Here is a 14,729-nt window from a genome sequence, read left to right as displayed (position 1 = left end):
CACCATTAAAAACTTTATTTTAGAAAGCACTCATCTATGGCAAACTGTGGAGATCTTTTAACCTTCATATCCATCACAAATTAATTTTTTAAAAGGAAAGGATTTAGCATTCCTACAGAAAATACAATGAATAAACCCAACAAGGCAGCAGATACTGCACAGGCATGTACAAGTATGCAGAGGCCATTTTATTTGGTCCATTAAGTATAGTATAGTTGTATTTGAGTTTTACAAAACATCAAATATAAATAACCTGAAACTGCAACAATACACAAAAACTGGCTTCTTACACAGACATACCAGGCAGTACAAGCTGAAAACTTGAGTAAATTAACACTGTTTTACATCAATATACATAGTGCCAGTTCATATTTAAAAAACAAGTTTCAATACAGCACTTGATACCTTTTTTAAATCTGTTTCAGTCAAGAGTATGAAAATGGTTAGATCTAGGCTAAAAATAATTCTTTTTCTAACCAAAAATAAAGGCATAATATTTATAACCAGGTATCAACTTTACTAAACCACAATATTTTAAACTATTAAATGATACCTAAGAATATTTACATTAAAAAGGCAACATGCATTGTTTCTTTTCATGACTAGTTATGCAAACGCTTTGTTCAGAGGGTTTTAAAACTATGTTCCTACTTCCATACAGCATTCCGCAATGTGTCTGATAGTTCTAGGAAAATGAGTGCTTTCAAAGGGAGCAGAACCATCTTCAAGTCACTGGGCTCAACTTTTCCCCTTTGGAACAAAGGACGCTGGGTGATCCATGCAGTCAGAGGGTTCTGCTGGAGGCACTGCTGTTCAATCTAATGCTATAACATCATCAAGCTCTTTTGTCTGTTCTGTGCGTGACCTCTTTGTACTGATATTCTCTTTCTCATCCAATTTCCTCTTGCGACTTCTCTCTTCTGCATTGATGTCAGCATTATTTGAAGGGCCTTCTTCATCTGAATCAACTATGAGCACATCATCTTGCTCTTGTGCTTATTTCAGAAAAAAATAAAAGGAAAATGGTTAAAAGTGTGGGAATTACTAATGGTTCATTAATATATTCATGTAAGTGAAAAGCTATCTCTTCTGATATAACGTATTTCTATACTGCCTTAACGTTTTCTGTAACAAGTACCTATTTCTTTTATAATCAAAACAAAAAATTATAACAAGTGTGATATAACTCATAACTTACTACAGTACCTTATTTCTATTTCTCCAACAGAAAAGAGAGGGTAAAAATCCTAATATGTGGTAGTGATGAACAACAACAACACAACAACAACAACAACAAAAACAACATATACATAGCACTTACAATGTGCCAGGAACTGTTCTGAGCACTGCAAATAACAACTCATTTAATCATCACAACAACCCTATAAAGAAGATAACATTATTATCCGTTTTCCAGAAAAAGGAACTAAGGTACAAAGAGCTTGACTTGCCCAAGATCAAAAGTAGAGAATGAGGTCAGGATACAAACCCATGCAGTGGGGGCTTTATAGGGCATGCTTTTTAACTTGACACCAACAAATCAAAGGCAGAGTGCCTATCTTACAGCCTCCAAGACCTACCCACAGAGGATCAACCAATCCACATTTCAAATTATGATTTTTAAAAACTACTCTAGTCCCTTCCTTGAAGCATGATGGGCCTCTCTATTTTCAGAGAAGAAAGGTCATGAACCCATGGCCCACAAGTGGGCCAAACTGTAGACAGCCTCAAAGACCATCTTTAAAACTCTCACTGAACATCAGAACCTAGAACATACTCCAAAGAACAAAGACCTAGGGTCAAAGAAATGAAAACAGAAGTATAAAAATCGGTACCTTTTTGTTTCCTGACTTAAAGAATGAAGGGGGGTGAGGGGAGGGGTAATAGACATCCAAATCCAGCACAGTCAAGTACAAGCACCAGCACTGAAACCCAGCAGACAGGGCCTCTGATGCACATTTCCCAGTCATACTGGTTCTGAGAAAACTGTGAAATGCTATTAATTCTGTATTCGGCAAGCATCTGCTCACTCCAAAGTCAGATATACTCATCTATCATCTCTAAATAAAAGATACAAAATCCAAAACTACTACTAAGAATGAATGGTCTTTATTATCTAGTAGAAAACTCACATGTCCAGATGTAAAAAGCCACTAACAAAAAATAACACAATGTTTCTATTTTCAGTAAGAAAAAAATGGCGTCATGGGTCATACACTCCAAACTCCATTAAGATAATCAATGCCAGCCCCTAACTGGTTTAGCTCAGTGGAAAGTGTCGGCCTGGGCACTGAAGGGTCTTGGGTTCGATTCCGGGTAAGGGCATGTACCTAGGTTGCAGGTTCGCTGTGTAACGTGTCTCTCTCTCTCTCTCTCTCTCTCTTTCTCTCTCTCTCTCTCTCTCTCTCTCTCTCTCTCTCTCTCTCTCTCTCTCTCCCTCCCTCCCTCCCTCCCTCCCTCCCTCCCTCCCTCCCTCCCCCTCCCTCCTTTCCACTCTCTAAAAACCAATGGAAAAATATCCTCAGGTGAGGATTAACAACAAATCAGTGCCAAGCCAACACATACCTCTAGTAGTCCTATGGATTTCTACTTTGTTGTCAACTAGAGGCCTGGTATATGAAATTCATGCACAGGGAACCCCCTCAGCCCAGCCTCTCCAATCCAGGACCTTTGGGGGAAGGCCAACTGCTGGTTTAGGCCTGATCCCATGGATTAGCCCTAAACTGGCACTCAGATATTGCTCTCTCAATCCTGGACCACTGGCTCCTAATCGCTCACCTGCCTGCCTGCCTGGTCACCCCTAACTGCTTCCCTGCTCTGGTCGCCCCTAACTGCCTCCACCCACGCCCCTTACTGCCTCCAACCACCCCTCCTGGCCTGCCAGCCTGGTCGTAGGCAGCCATCTTGTGAGGGTCGATTTACACATTACCTCTTTATTATATAGGATGTTTATGAAATAATCATAATCTGTTTCTATATAGTCTTGGCTGTTGGTTGGGTACTTAACAACCTGCTGGCTGGGACCATGACTCACCTGTGGAGGTTGAAGGCTGAGCTCCATCATCACTGCCATTGGTTATGCTTTTGGCAGCATCGTCAGCTTGTTTGGGCCCCACTTTTTCTGGGGCATCACCAACAACTTCAAATTCCACATCCTTTCCTAGGTCTTCACTGTAAAAGAACCACACACTATAAAAATAGACCAGAGCTACAACTATTTACAAAAGCAAAGACACTCCAGAAGAGATACTGCTCCTATTTGAAGGGTAGGCTGTATACACATCAAATATTTGAATTCTGGTTTTCTTTCAAAGAGCTAAAATAAAAAACAAGATTATACATAATAGATTTTTGTGACAATTCAACTCTCTAGCTCAAATTGTAAATACTACTACATCTTCAAATAGGCGCAGGGTAGTTTGTTTTTAATGTTAATAACTTCTATTGCTAAAGCAGAAAATTGAGTCTAATACTCAATTTACATTATGGCCCAATGTAACCTGTTGGCATTATTTCTTCAGCTACTATGTGAGAAGATTCTACACTCGACTGACTCTGATCTTGACCAAAGTAATTTGGTGTTTTAGGAGTAGGATACATGGATTCTGGGTTTCCCCCTATCTTTACAGGCAGCACCCTGCTTTTGTAATGAGTTCCCAAAAACATGTACAAAAGCACACCACTGACATCCAATTGATGACTAATTGAGGCTAGAGTTCATTCCTAGCATCATCTTTGCTCAATTGTCTGACTTTGTGAAACATACTTATTACTAACTAGAGGCCCTGTGCACAAAATCTGTGCATGGGGTATAGGGGAAGTCCCTTAGTCAGGTCTTCACCCTCCTGCAATCAGGACATCTCTCTCGCAATCTGGGATGGCTGGCTCCTAACCGCTCACCTGCCTGCTTGATCGCCTTTAACTGCCTCTACCTCAGCCCCTGCCACCACAGCTCTGTCAGGAAGGACATCCGTGAGGTCATTCAGCTGTCCGGTCTAATTAGCATAATATGCTTCTATTACTATAGACAACTCACATTCAGTCTTTCCTATCATTTAATGCTTTTTTATAAACCAAATATATAAAATACAATGTTCTCCAAACTATACAAGTTGTATATGTTTGTACAGAGAGGGCAATACTGGCAAAAACTACTGGACAAAACTGTTGGTTAGCTGGTACCCAAAAGTCCTAAGTCAAGATACAGTTTAGGGGTATTAATGAGCATGTAAAAAACTGCATCTTAAAAAGAGACAAAAAACAAACAAACAAAAAAACAAAAAAACTGCACCTTGTGAGGACCATCGATATTTAACTGTTATATATATACAAATATTCTATAAAGCAAACACTTTGAATACTTATTATAAAGGATGTAAAATCAAAATTTAAGAAATATATATGTGACCCAGGAATTTATACAGGATTAATTTTAATATTCTCTTGTATTGTTACAGATCACAAATAAAATATTCTTCCATTCTTCTAATGAGTCTTAAGAATATTAGGGTTTAAGGATAAGAAAACATATTTTCCCCATTTACTATATTTTAAGTGCATATATAAAATAATTTCTTACGACTGAACATAAACTGTGCACCTATGGATGAGGACAATGGGGGGTGGGGAAAGGGCAGAGGGTGGGGTGGGAACCTGGTGGAGGGGAGCAATGGAGGGGGAATGAGGAACATTTGTAATAATATGAATATTTATTAAAAAAATAATAATTTCTTACATTTAAAATATTAATAATTCCTACCTATGGAGGATGTTGATCAATAAAGTGTAGTCCTGAAGAAAGTCATCTGCTTGAAGCCGGCTCCCATTTCTAATTCCAAATTCTGACAACTTCTTGTGATTATTAGCTAGGAAATTTTAAAGAAATTTAGATATTAATTACATTTCCATGGACCAGTTAAAAAAGGTTAACACTTAACCTAAGCTGAATTGTCCCCCAATTCTTATGTTAAAGCACTAACCCCAGGACTTCAGAATGTGGCTCTATTTGGAGATAGTGCTTTTAAAAGTGATTAAAAGGAGGCTGTTAGGGTAGGCCCTGATCAGGCTAACTGATATCCTTAAGAGAAGCCAAGGAGAGAAACCTCAGGAGAAAACATACCTGTTGCCACTTTTAAGTCCCCTAGCCCAAAATTATGAGAAAATAAATCTCTGTTATTTAAGTCACCCTATCTGTGTATTTGGATATGGCAATCCTAGCAAACTAATCCATTAAAATATTAGACACTTAGGAATTCATCCTTGAATACTCAACTGCTGAAACTACTTCAAAGGCACCAAATAGAGATTCTAAGAACTTTCTCTTATTCAAACCAAATTAATCTGGAGTTCTGAGAAGTCAAAGACAACTTTTAGGGTTGCACAAAATATATTCTTTATTGACGAGAGGGGGGAAGAGAGATATCAATTTGTTGTTTCACTTATTTATGCATTCACTGGTTGGGTCTTATATATGCCTTGACTGAGATTGAAACCACAACCATGGTGTATCGGCATGATGCTCTAACGAACTAAGTTAGAGCATACCTGGCCAGGCCTGAAATATATTCTATGTTGCAAACAGGTTATCCATGACAAAACTTTTTAGCAAATTTTACAATTCAGAAGTATGAGACTTTTTTTTTTTTTTTAAAATATATTTTATTGATTTTACACAGAGAGGAATTGAGAGGGACAGAGAGTTAGAAACGTCGATGGGAGAGAAACATCGACCAGCTGCCTCTTGCACACCCCCTACCAGGGATGTGCCCGCAACCAAGGTACATGCCCTTGACCGGAATCGAACCCGGGACCTTTCAGTCCGCAGGCCGACGCTCTATCCACTGAGCCAAACCGGTCCCGGCAGAAGTATGAGACATTTTTAAATAAAAACTTTATTTCTCAACATCAGCACTTCTCAATGACGAGCTAGTGGGGCCTCCCAAAAATAAACATTCCAACCGAGTTCTATCTTCCACATGTCTTTTCTGCTTCCTCTGAATATCCCTAGTAGGCAGAATGTGCTTAGCACCCAGTTGGCACTCAAAAGACCTTTGCTACATGGATGTAAATACTCCAATGAAGAACAATCCCTCCAACCAAACTTTTAGTGACACCCATTCTAGAGTCTTTCTGCCTTACTTATGCTTTCTCTCCTGCATGTGCAAATGCTCTTCTGTCTGACCTGTAAAAATATGCAAGTTTCATCTACAAACTGCTTCCTCTACAGCAGTGTTTCCCAAACTTTTGACATATGTGCACCCCTTCTATAATTTTCATAACGCTGAGTACCCCTCGTCAAAAAAAAAAAAAAAAAAAAAAAAAAAGGATGTATTAGGCACAGCTAAGCACGGTGCAGTGCATGTCCCCACCAAATTCCGGTGCGACGCGTACCCCCACCAAACTCTTCCCGTACCCCTGGGGGTATGCATACCACACTTTGGGAAACACTGCTCTACAGCATAGGCCAGTGGTTGGCAAACTGCGGCTCTTTGGCCCCTTGAGTGTGGCTCTTCCACAGAATACCACATGCGGGCATGCACGTACAGTGCGATTGAAACTTCATGGCCTGTGTGCAGAAGTCAATTTTCGGCTCTCAAAAGAAATTTCAATCGTTGTACTATTGATATTTGGTTCTGTTGACTAATGAGTTTGTTGACCACTGGCATAGGGAATTAGTCAATAATATGGTAATAACTACATTTGGTGTCATGTGGGTAGTAGATTTATCGGGTGATCACTTTGTAAATTATATAATTGTCTAACCACTATGCTGTATACCTGAAACTAATATATTGTATGTAAATTGCAATAGAAAAAATTTTAATTTTAGTCCTCACCTGAGAATATTTATTCCACTGATTTTAAGAGTGGAATAGAAGGGGGGGAGACAGAAACATCAATGTAAGAGACACATCAGACTGGCTGGCTGTGGAACACGTCCCAGCAGGGTATCAAACCTGCAACCCATCTAAGTGCCCTTTGACCTGAAATCAAACCCAAGAGGTTGGCACTCTAACCTCTGAGACAGAATGGTCAGTGCTAAACATTTTAAAAAATAAAGTCTTAAGGAAAGGAAAACCCTGCTTCCTCATCCTGCTCACTACACGCAGTCCACTTTATTGAGTATTTATTTGTTTGTGAGGGACAGAGACTATATAGCACCTGCTGATCTATATCCACAGTGCCTGACACATACTGAGTAAACTATATTTTAAGTTCTAGTTATCATGTTTAACTTTATGTAATTTCTTTCCTTAGTCTTGATTTCTTTCACTGCTTAAGAAGGAAAATGCTTTAGGAAGTATCTCCCTACCTAGACTTTGAAACCCAGAAACTACTAACAGTTTCTAGTTCTCTCACAATTTTTTTCCCTTATTTTAACTTTCCAATGTATCTGGAAAGTCTTAAGAAAACCATAGTTCCCTCCCATCCTTCCATCCCAAAGCCTTTCACACTCTCCCTACTCTCTACAAACTCCTCAAACCCATCATATTCAAAAGGAAACAGGCACTGTGCACTCTGCCCTGTTATTAGCATTATCTGTAAAGCTAGAGTCCTGGCAATAATACCCTACTGTAACAATGCTGCTCTTCTTCACCTGTGCCCTAAATTCTGACCTTGCAAATCTCAAGTCTTGTCCTCTGCCTCTATCTTACTAACAATCCTTCACTCCTGGCTCCTGCCTCCACTCTCACACCCTTGATTTACCCTTTGCAAATCACATTAGAAAGTAACCACATTACTTCACCTCTTAAACCCTGGTTGGGGATGGGGGTGGGGATGGGGGTGGGCAGACAAAGATACTCTACATGTAGCCAGAAAGTCCTCCAGTGCACCTCCATGAACCAGCACTGCCATCCCACAGCACCCCAACTTCCAGTAAAACAAAATAGCTGGCCATTCCGAAAGCCTTTTCTATTGTTCTATAAGTCATGCCTTTGTATTAATAGAAGCTGCTCATTCTGCTCAAATGCAGACACTAGCTTCTCTGCCGAGGGTCCTTACTTCTTTAAGAACTGGTCCAAGAGTCCTTTCTCCTTGACCTCCCTTTCACAAAGTTTCAATTCACATACTCTTTTCCACAGTATTTCTTAGACTGTACTAAATCTACTAGTTGATAATTTTTCCTCTTCTTCCAGGCTACAAAGTAATTCAAACTAGAGACTACAGTTGCACTCATCCTTGAATTATAAATACCTATGACTGTGCCTAACCTATATAATAAAAGCCCAATATGCTAAGTGTCTGGTTGTCCGGTCATCCATTCAACAAATCAAAACGTAATATGCCAATGATGTACTAAGGTCACTCAACTGCTCACTATGATGTGCACTGACCTCCAGTGGGCAGACAGTTGACAGTTGACTAGTCATTATGATGTGAGTGCATACCACCAGGGGGTAGATGCTTTGACTGGTAGGTTAACTTGCTGCTGGCCCGAATGAGATGGGACATGCCCTGAACCCTCCCATGTTCCCTCCAGATTGGCCAACCTCCCGTGTCCCTACCTGGTGCCGATTGTGCACCAGTGGGGTCCCTCAGCCTGGCCTCTGAGATCAGGCAGAAACCAGCTCTCAGACATCCTCCAAGGGGTCCTGGATTTCGAGAGGGCACAGGCCAGGAAATTTGTGCACCAGGCATCTAGTGATATATATATGTAAGGCTACACGTGTATGAGTAAATTCCATCTCATCCTCAGCAGCACACGTATTTTGTGGAGAAGGGCCACCTTTAAGCCACTGAGATTCTGAATCAGTTTCTATTTTTAAGGACCTAGAATTTGAAAGGAACTAAGAGAACAGTGTATCGTTATGAACAAACTTATTTTATTTATTTTATTTAATTAATTCATTTATTTAGACAGCTGTCTAGAATGGGACCTAAACAAACATTCAACTAGATTCTGAAAATAGACTACTACTCAGCCAAAACATGGCCTCCAAATGGTCCCCAATTACTCATGACCTTAAAATCCCAAACAATTTGACAAGTAACTATAGCCAAGAAGAATCCCAACACTAAGTTTTAATTTAAAGAAAACTTAACATCCCCATCACGATCTGGCAAAGTGTACTGAATAAATAACCAGTGAAGAAATGGGTAAGTAAATAAGTCAATATAAAAAAGAACAATGTCCCTAGATTTTCAAAGCAATGGTACACTGACAAAATCTGAAATATGAAGAAATCAACTAAAATGATAGCCCAAGGGATTGAGATACTAAAATGACAGAAGAGAACTGTTCTGTTAAGTACAAACAGACTGACTACTGTAGGCTAAAGGAGGCATAACCAGAACCAATCAGAAAGCTTAAACAGAATCAAATACACCGAGTCTTATATAACAAATACAGTAACAAAAGCAACAATCTTCTTAAATACAAAACTAAAATCTAGCCCTAGCAACTTTGGCTCAGTGGATAGAGCACCGGCCTGCAGATTGAAGGGTCCTGGGTTCGATTCCAGACAAGGGCACATATCTCAGTAGGAGGCTCAATCCTCGCCCTTGGTCCTGGCATGTATGGGAGGAAAACAAACAATGTGCCTCTCTCACACTGATAGGCCCCCACCACTCCCTTTACTCTTTCTAAATATCAACGAAAAAAATAGCCTCGGGTGACATATATATATCTAAAAAGCCAAAACTGGGTACTGATTTTCAGTACTACTTTCTGCTCTATAGTAGGAGCAGGCTATGAAGGGTCCCCAAATCTTGGGCCAAACACCTAAATCCCTTAGATGACTACCTACTCTGATCTAACAGCCAGAATAATTTTCCTATTACCAACTTAGCTCCAGCATCCATGATATAGGCAAGGCAGTTCCTTTGAAATAGACAAGAGAACTGTAGTCAATGTAAATGATGACTGTTTACTGGATTATTGAAAAATAGCACCTGAGACACACTGACAACATGGAGTTCCCCAAAGTATAACCTGTGATCTCACCAAGGCAATGCCGTCTTGAAAGAGCACCTCCTTGACCACACATATTGCCTCTTTCAGCTATGACACTGAATAACATACACAGCAAATGAACAACCTAGTGCACTCCTTCATTTAGACATCTCCACTCAAAAGAGTGAAGTGAAAAAATGCAATGTATCATACCTTCTGTCTCTCCCTCTTCTGAAGATATTAGAATTGTTCCTTTCCCATCCTCGATTTGGACATCTGGTGCCACCATAGCAAATTTTTCTTTCACAATCTACAGAAGAAGAAGGAAAAAAAAGATTCAAAATATTGATTAAATATGTAATTAAAGACCATGAAACATTTCAACCCTTTGTTCCATAAAGGATCTTACTTTCCCCTTCCATTGGAAAGGGGCCAAATAGTCCTATAAGATACCTTAGGCCAGCACAAGTTGGAATGCAGTGGGAATTCACCCAATTACTTCATGCCCATGTCCCATCCTCATGTTTGACCACTGATGAAGATCAGATACAACTTTCTCCAAATGGGGGACTGAGAACTCTTTGATTGGCTCTTGGTATATTGCCCCTTCCTGCAAATTAGATACTGAGCTAGACATATAACACAATTCCTTTTAGTCTCCATGACAATCCTCCACTGGCAGATGTCTTACAGATGCAAAACTTCTCATTAACCTAATTCTCAGATGGTGCTCCCCTTCCCAAATTCCATTTCGCTTTAAGTTCCAAGATGGATCAAAAGCGGTCATATTCTGTCAAATCTACCAGCTCCTAAAAGGGGGGAGAAGGAGGCAGGGAAACTTCTCTAAAAGTTTATAAAGAGAATTACCTTTACACTCAAGAATGAGTAGATACAAGCTATAATTATTTCCTAAGAAAAAAGGTGGGGCCCTAGCTGGCTTGGCTCAGTGGATAGAATGTCAGTCAGCCTGTGGACTGAAAGGTCCCAGGTTCAATTCAAGGGCACATGCCTGGGTTGCGGACTTGATCCCCAGTGTGGTGCATGCAGGAGGCAGTCAATCAATGATTCTCTCTCATCACTGATATTTCTGTCTCCTCCTCCCTCTCCCTTTCTCTCATAAGTCAAATTTAAAAAAATATATATTTTATTGATTTTCCACACAGAGGAAGGAAGAGGGATAGAGAGCTAGAAACATCTATGAGAGAGAAACATCGACCAGCTGCCTCCTGCACACCCCCTACTGGGGTTTGCCCGCAACCAAGGTACATGCCCTTGACCGGAATTGAACCTGGGACCTTGCAGTCCGGAGACCAATGCTCTATCCACTGAGCCAAACCGGTTTCGGCTCATAAATCAAATTTTTAAAGAATTTTAAAAAAGAACATCTTTAAAAAATTTTTAAAATTATTTATGATCAAAATTTTTTTTAAATAAATATTATTGGGGGGAGGGGGGGGAGAGGTGGGAAACCATCGTCTGCTGGCTAGTATTCCAAGTCCTGCCATTTTCCTATCCAAAATATAAGATCCAATCAACATGCTCTGTATATCCATTTCTTGGAGAAAGGACATTTCCTTTAAACAGCCTTTAGAACCATGAAGGTCTATATATATATATATATATATATATATATATATATATATATATATATATATATATATATATATATCATGATGATGGATATAATCAGAGAATAATCTGGTGACTCCAAAAGTGGGAAGTGATACCCATTGGGGCCATTTTTTATATGTTCCCTAATAAAAACACTACAACCTGGGAAGCTCATGGTGGCAAGTTAGAAGTGTTCAACCAGGAAGGCAGTAACTAGGGCAGCAATAGTGGCAGGATTAGAAAGGGCCAGGGAAGGCTGCTCCATCCTTGCACTGGAGAGCCAGCCAGAGTGTGATGTAGGTGCAGCGCCACAACACTGCCCTGGATTTCATTCTGCAGCGGGGGTTCTGCAAGCAGAATTCCGGTGGCTGGCGCAACTCCAGTGCATATATTATTTTTGGATTAAAAATGGCGGCAGAGTAAGTAGATGCTAACAGACTCCTAGGATCAAATTGGAATTACACTTAAAAAAAAAAAAAAAAAAAAAAAAAGGCATCCTGAATAATCTACTGAAAACCAGCTGGGGAACCCTGATAACCAAGAATGCCAAACCAGTCTGGCTCAGTGATAGAGCATCAGCCTGTGGACTGAAAGGTCCCGGGTTTGGTGTCAGTCAAGGGCATGCACCTTGGTTGCGGGCACATCTCCAGTGCGAGGTGTGCAGGAGGAAGCTGATCGATGTTTCTCTCTCATAGATGTTTCTAACTCTCTATCCTCTCTGTAAAAAATCAGTAAAATATATTTAGAAAGAAAGGAAGGAAGGAAGGAAGGAAGGAAGGAAGGAAGGAAGGAAGGAAGGAAGGAAGGAAGGAAGACAGACATAGCACAAATAAAGAACAGTTGGAAGGAATATACAGCAGATTAGGGGAAGCTAAGGATCGAATCAGTGAATTAGAAGACAGGTTAGAAAAATTTACTTAATCAGAGAACAAACAAGAAAAAACAGGAGGACAGCTTAAGAGAGAGATGGGACAGAGAATGTGTTTGAAGAAACAATAGCAGAAAACTTCCCTGACCTGGTGAAGGAAAAAGTCACACAAGTTAAGGAGCCACAGAAGAGTCTCAAGCAAGAAGTACCCAAACAGGCCCAAGCCCAGACACATCATAATTAAAATGCCAAAAATTAAACACAAAAGAGATTCTTAAAGGCAAAAAGAAAAAAGCAAATTGTTAGGAGCTCCCATAGGAGCTGTCATTGGATTTCTCAGCAGAAATTCTACAGAACAGAAGGGAATGGCATGAAGTACTCAAGGTAATGGAACACAAGGATCAGAAACCAAGATTACTATATCTAGCAAGGCTATCATTCAAAATAGACAGTCAAAACTGGGTTGGCTCAGGGGATCAAAATAGACAATCAAATAAAGAACTTCCCAGACCAAAAACAAACAAACAAACAAACAAACAAACAAACAAAAAGGCTAAAGGAGGAGTTTATCACCACCATTATTACAAGAGCCAGCATTACAAGACATGCTAAAGGGATAAAGGGATTGCTGTAATGAGAAGAAATAGAGAGAGAAACTTAGGCATACAGAATTAAAATGTCAATAAATAAGAACCTTAAATGTAAATGGATTGAATGTTCCAACAGAAAAACATAGAATAGCTGAATGGATACAAAAACATGACCCAACTATCTGCTATTTACAAGAGACCCACCTTAGAACAAAAGACACACAGGATGAGAAAAAGTTTCCAGGCAAATAGGGGGGAGGAAAAATAAGCTGGGGTACCAATACTCTTAACTGAAAAAATAGATGTCAAAATGAAGGCCATTATAAGAGACAGTAAAGAACACTACATAATACTAAAGAGATCGTTCTAACCAGAAGATATAACCCTGATAAATTTATATTCACCCAATATAGGAGCACCTACATACATACATACATACATAGGAGCACCTACACACACACACACACACACACACACACACACACACACACACACACACACACATATAAAACTTCTAGAGGACTGTAAGGAAGAGATTAACAACAATACAGTCATAGTAGGGGACTTTACACCCTGCTAACCTCAATGGATAGATCTTCCAGCAAAAACTTAACAGAAAACAGTGACTATAAAGGACACACTAGATCAGATGGATTTAATTGACATTTATAGAACATTTTACCCCACAGCTGCAGAATATACATTCTTCTCAAGTATACATGAATCATTTCCAAAGGCAGACACATGTCAGGACACAAAACAAATCTATAACAGTTCATATTGAGCATCTCAGATCACAGTGGAATGAAATTAGAAATCAACTACAGTAAAAATACCCCAAAATATTCAAACACATGGCGACTTAAATATCATGTTATTAAACAATAAAAGGGTTACCAATGAGATCAAGAAAGAAATAAAAAACTTCCTGAAAGCAAATGAAAATCTCCAGGACACAGCAAAAGCAGTCCTGAGAGGGAAGTTCATAGCACTATAGGCCTACCTAAAAATAATAATAATAATGATAATAATAATAATAATAATAATAATCTGCTTAACCTTCCAATTTACAGAATTAGAAAGAGAACAAAAAAAGCTCAGAGTAAGTAGAAGGATATAATAGATTAGAGCAGAAATAAATGAGAGACTAAAAAATCAATACAAAACAAATCTATGAAACCAAGAACTGGTTCTTTGAAAGGATAAACAAGATTGGCCTTTAGCCAAACTCATCAAGAAACAAAGAGAGCATTAGCTGGTTTGACTTGGTGGATAGAGCATCGGCTGCGAACTGAAGGGTCCAGGGTTTGATTTCGGTCAAGAGCATATGCCTGGTTTGCAGGCTTGATCCCAGTAGGGTTTGTGCAAGAGGCAGTCGATCAATGAAAATCTCTCTCATCACTCATATTTCTCACGCTCTCTCTCTCCTCTCTTCCTCTGAAATCAATAAAAGTATATTTTAAAAATGAAAGAAAAAAACACAAAGAGACAATTCAAATAAATACTATCAGAAATTAAAGTGGAGAAGTAATCATTGACACCACAAAAATACAAAAGATTATAATATTATGAACAACTACATGTCAGCAAGCTGGAGTATAGGAATGAAATGGACAAATTCCTAGAAAAATACAATTTCCCAAAATTAAATCAGAAAAATCAGAAAACCTGAATAGGCCAATAACAACAGTGGAAATAGCAGCAGTAATAATAATAAAAAAAACTCCCACCAAACAAAGCCCAGGTCCAGATGGCTTCACAGGGG

General features: G+C 39.3%; 1 protein-coding gene across 1 annotated transcript in view; it reads right to left on the bottom strand.

Annotated features, from left to right (window-relative positions):
• Positions 1 to 14,729, bottom strand: part of UBA2 (ubiquitin like modifier activating enzyme 2) — a 54,595-nt gene continuing 39,866 nt past the window's right edge. The window contains exons 14-17 of the mRNA XM_084905136.1: positions 10,109 to 10,205; positions 4,760 to 4,865; positions 3,035 to 3,171; positions 1 to 995 (exon numbers count right to left, since the gene is read on the bottom strand). Of these exons, the coding sequence (XP_084761262.1) occupies positions 814 to 995; positions 3,035 to 3,171; positions 4,760 to 4,865; positions 10,109 to 10,205 (522 nt within the window). The 3' untranslated portion in view covers positions 1 to 813. The remainder of the gene's footprint in view (positions 996 to 3,034; positions 3,172 to 4,759; positions 4,866 to 10,108; positions 10,206 to 14,729) is intronic.

Source organism: Pipistrellus hanaki, assembly GCF_964339955.1.
Source record: "Pipistrellus hanaki genome assembly, chromosome: 15".
Lineage (NCBI taxonomy): Eukaryota > Metazoa > Chordata > Mammalia > Chiroptera > Vespertilionidae > Pipistrellus > Pipistrellus hanaki.
Note: the sequence above shows the minus strand (reverse complement) of the source record. Positions and strands in the feature narration are given on the sequence as shown.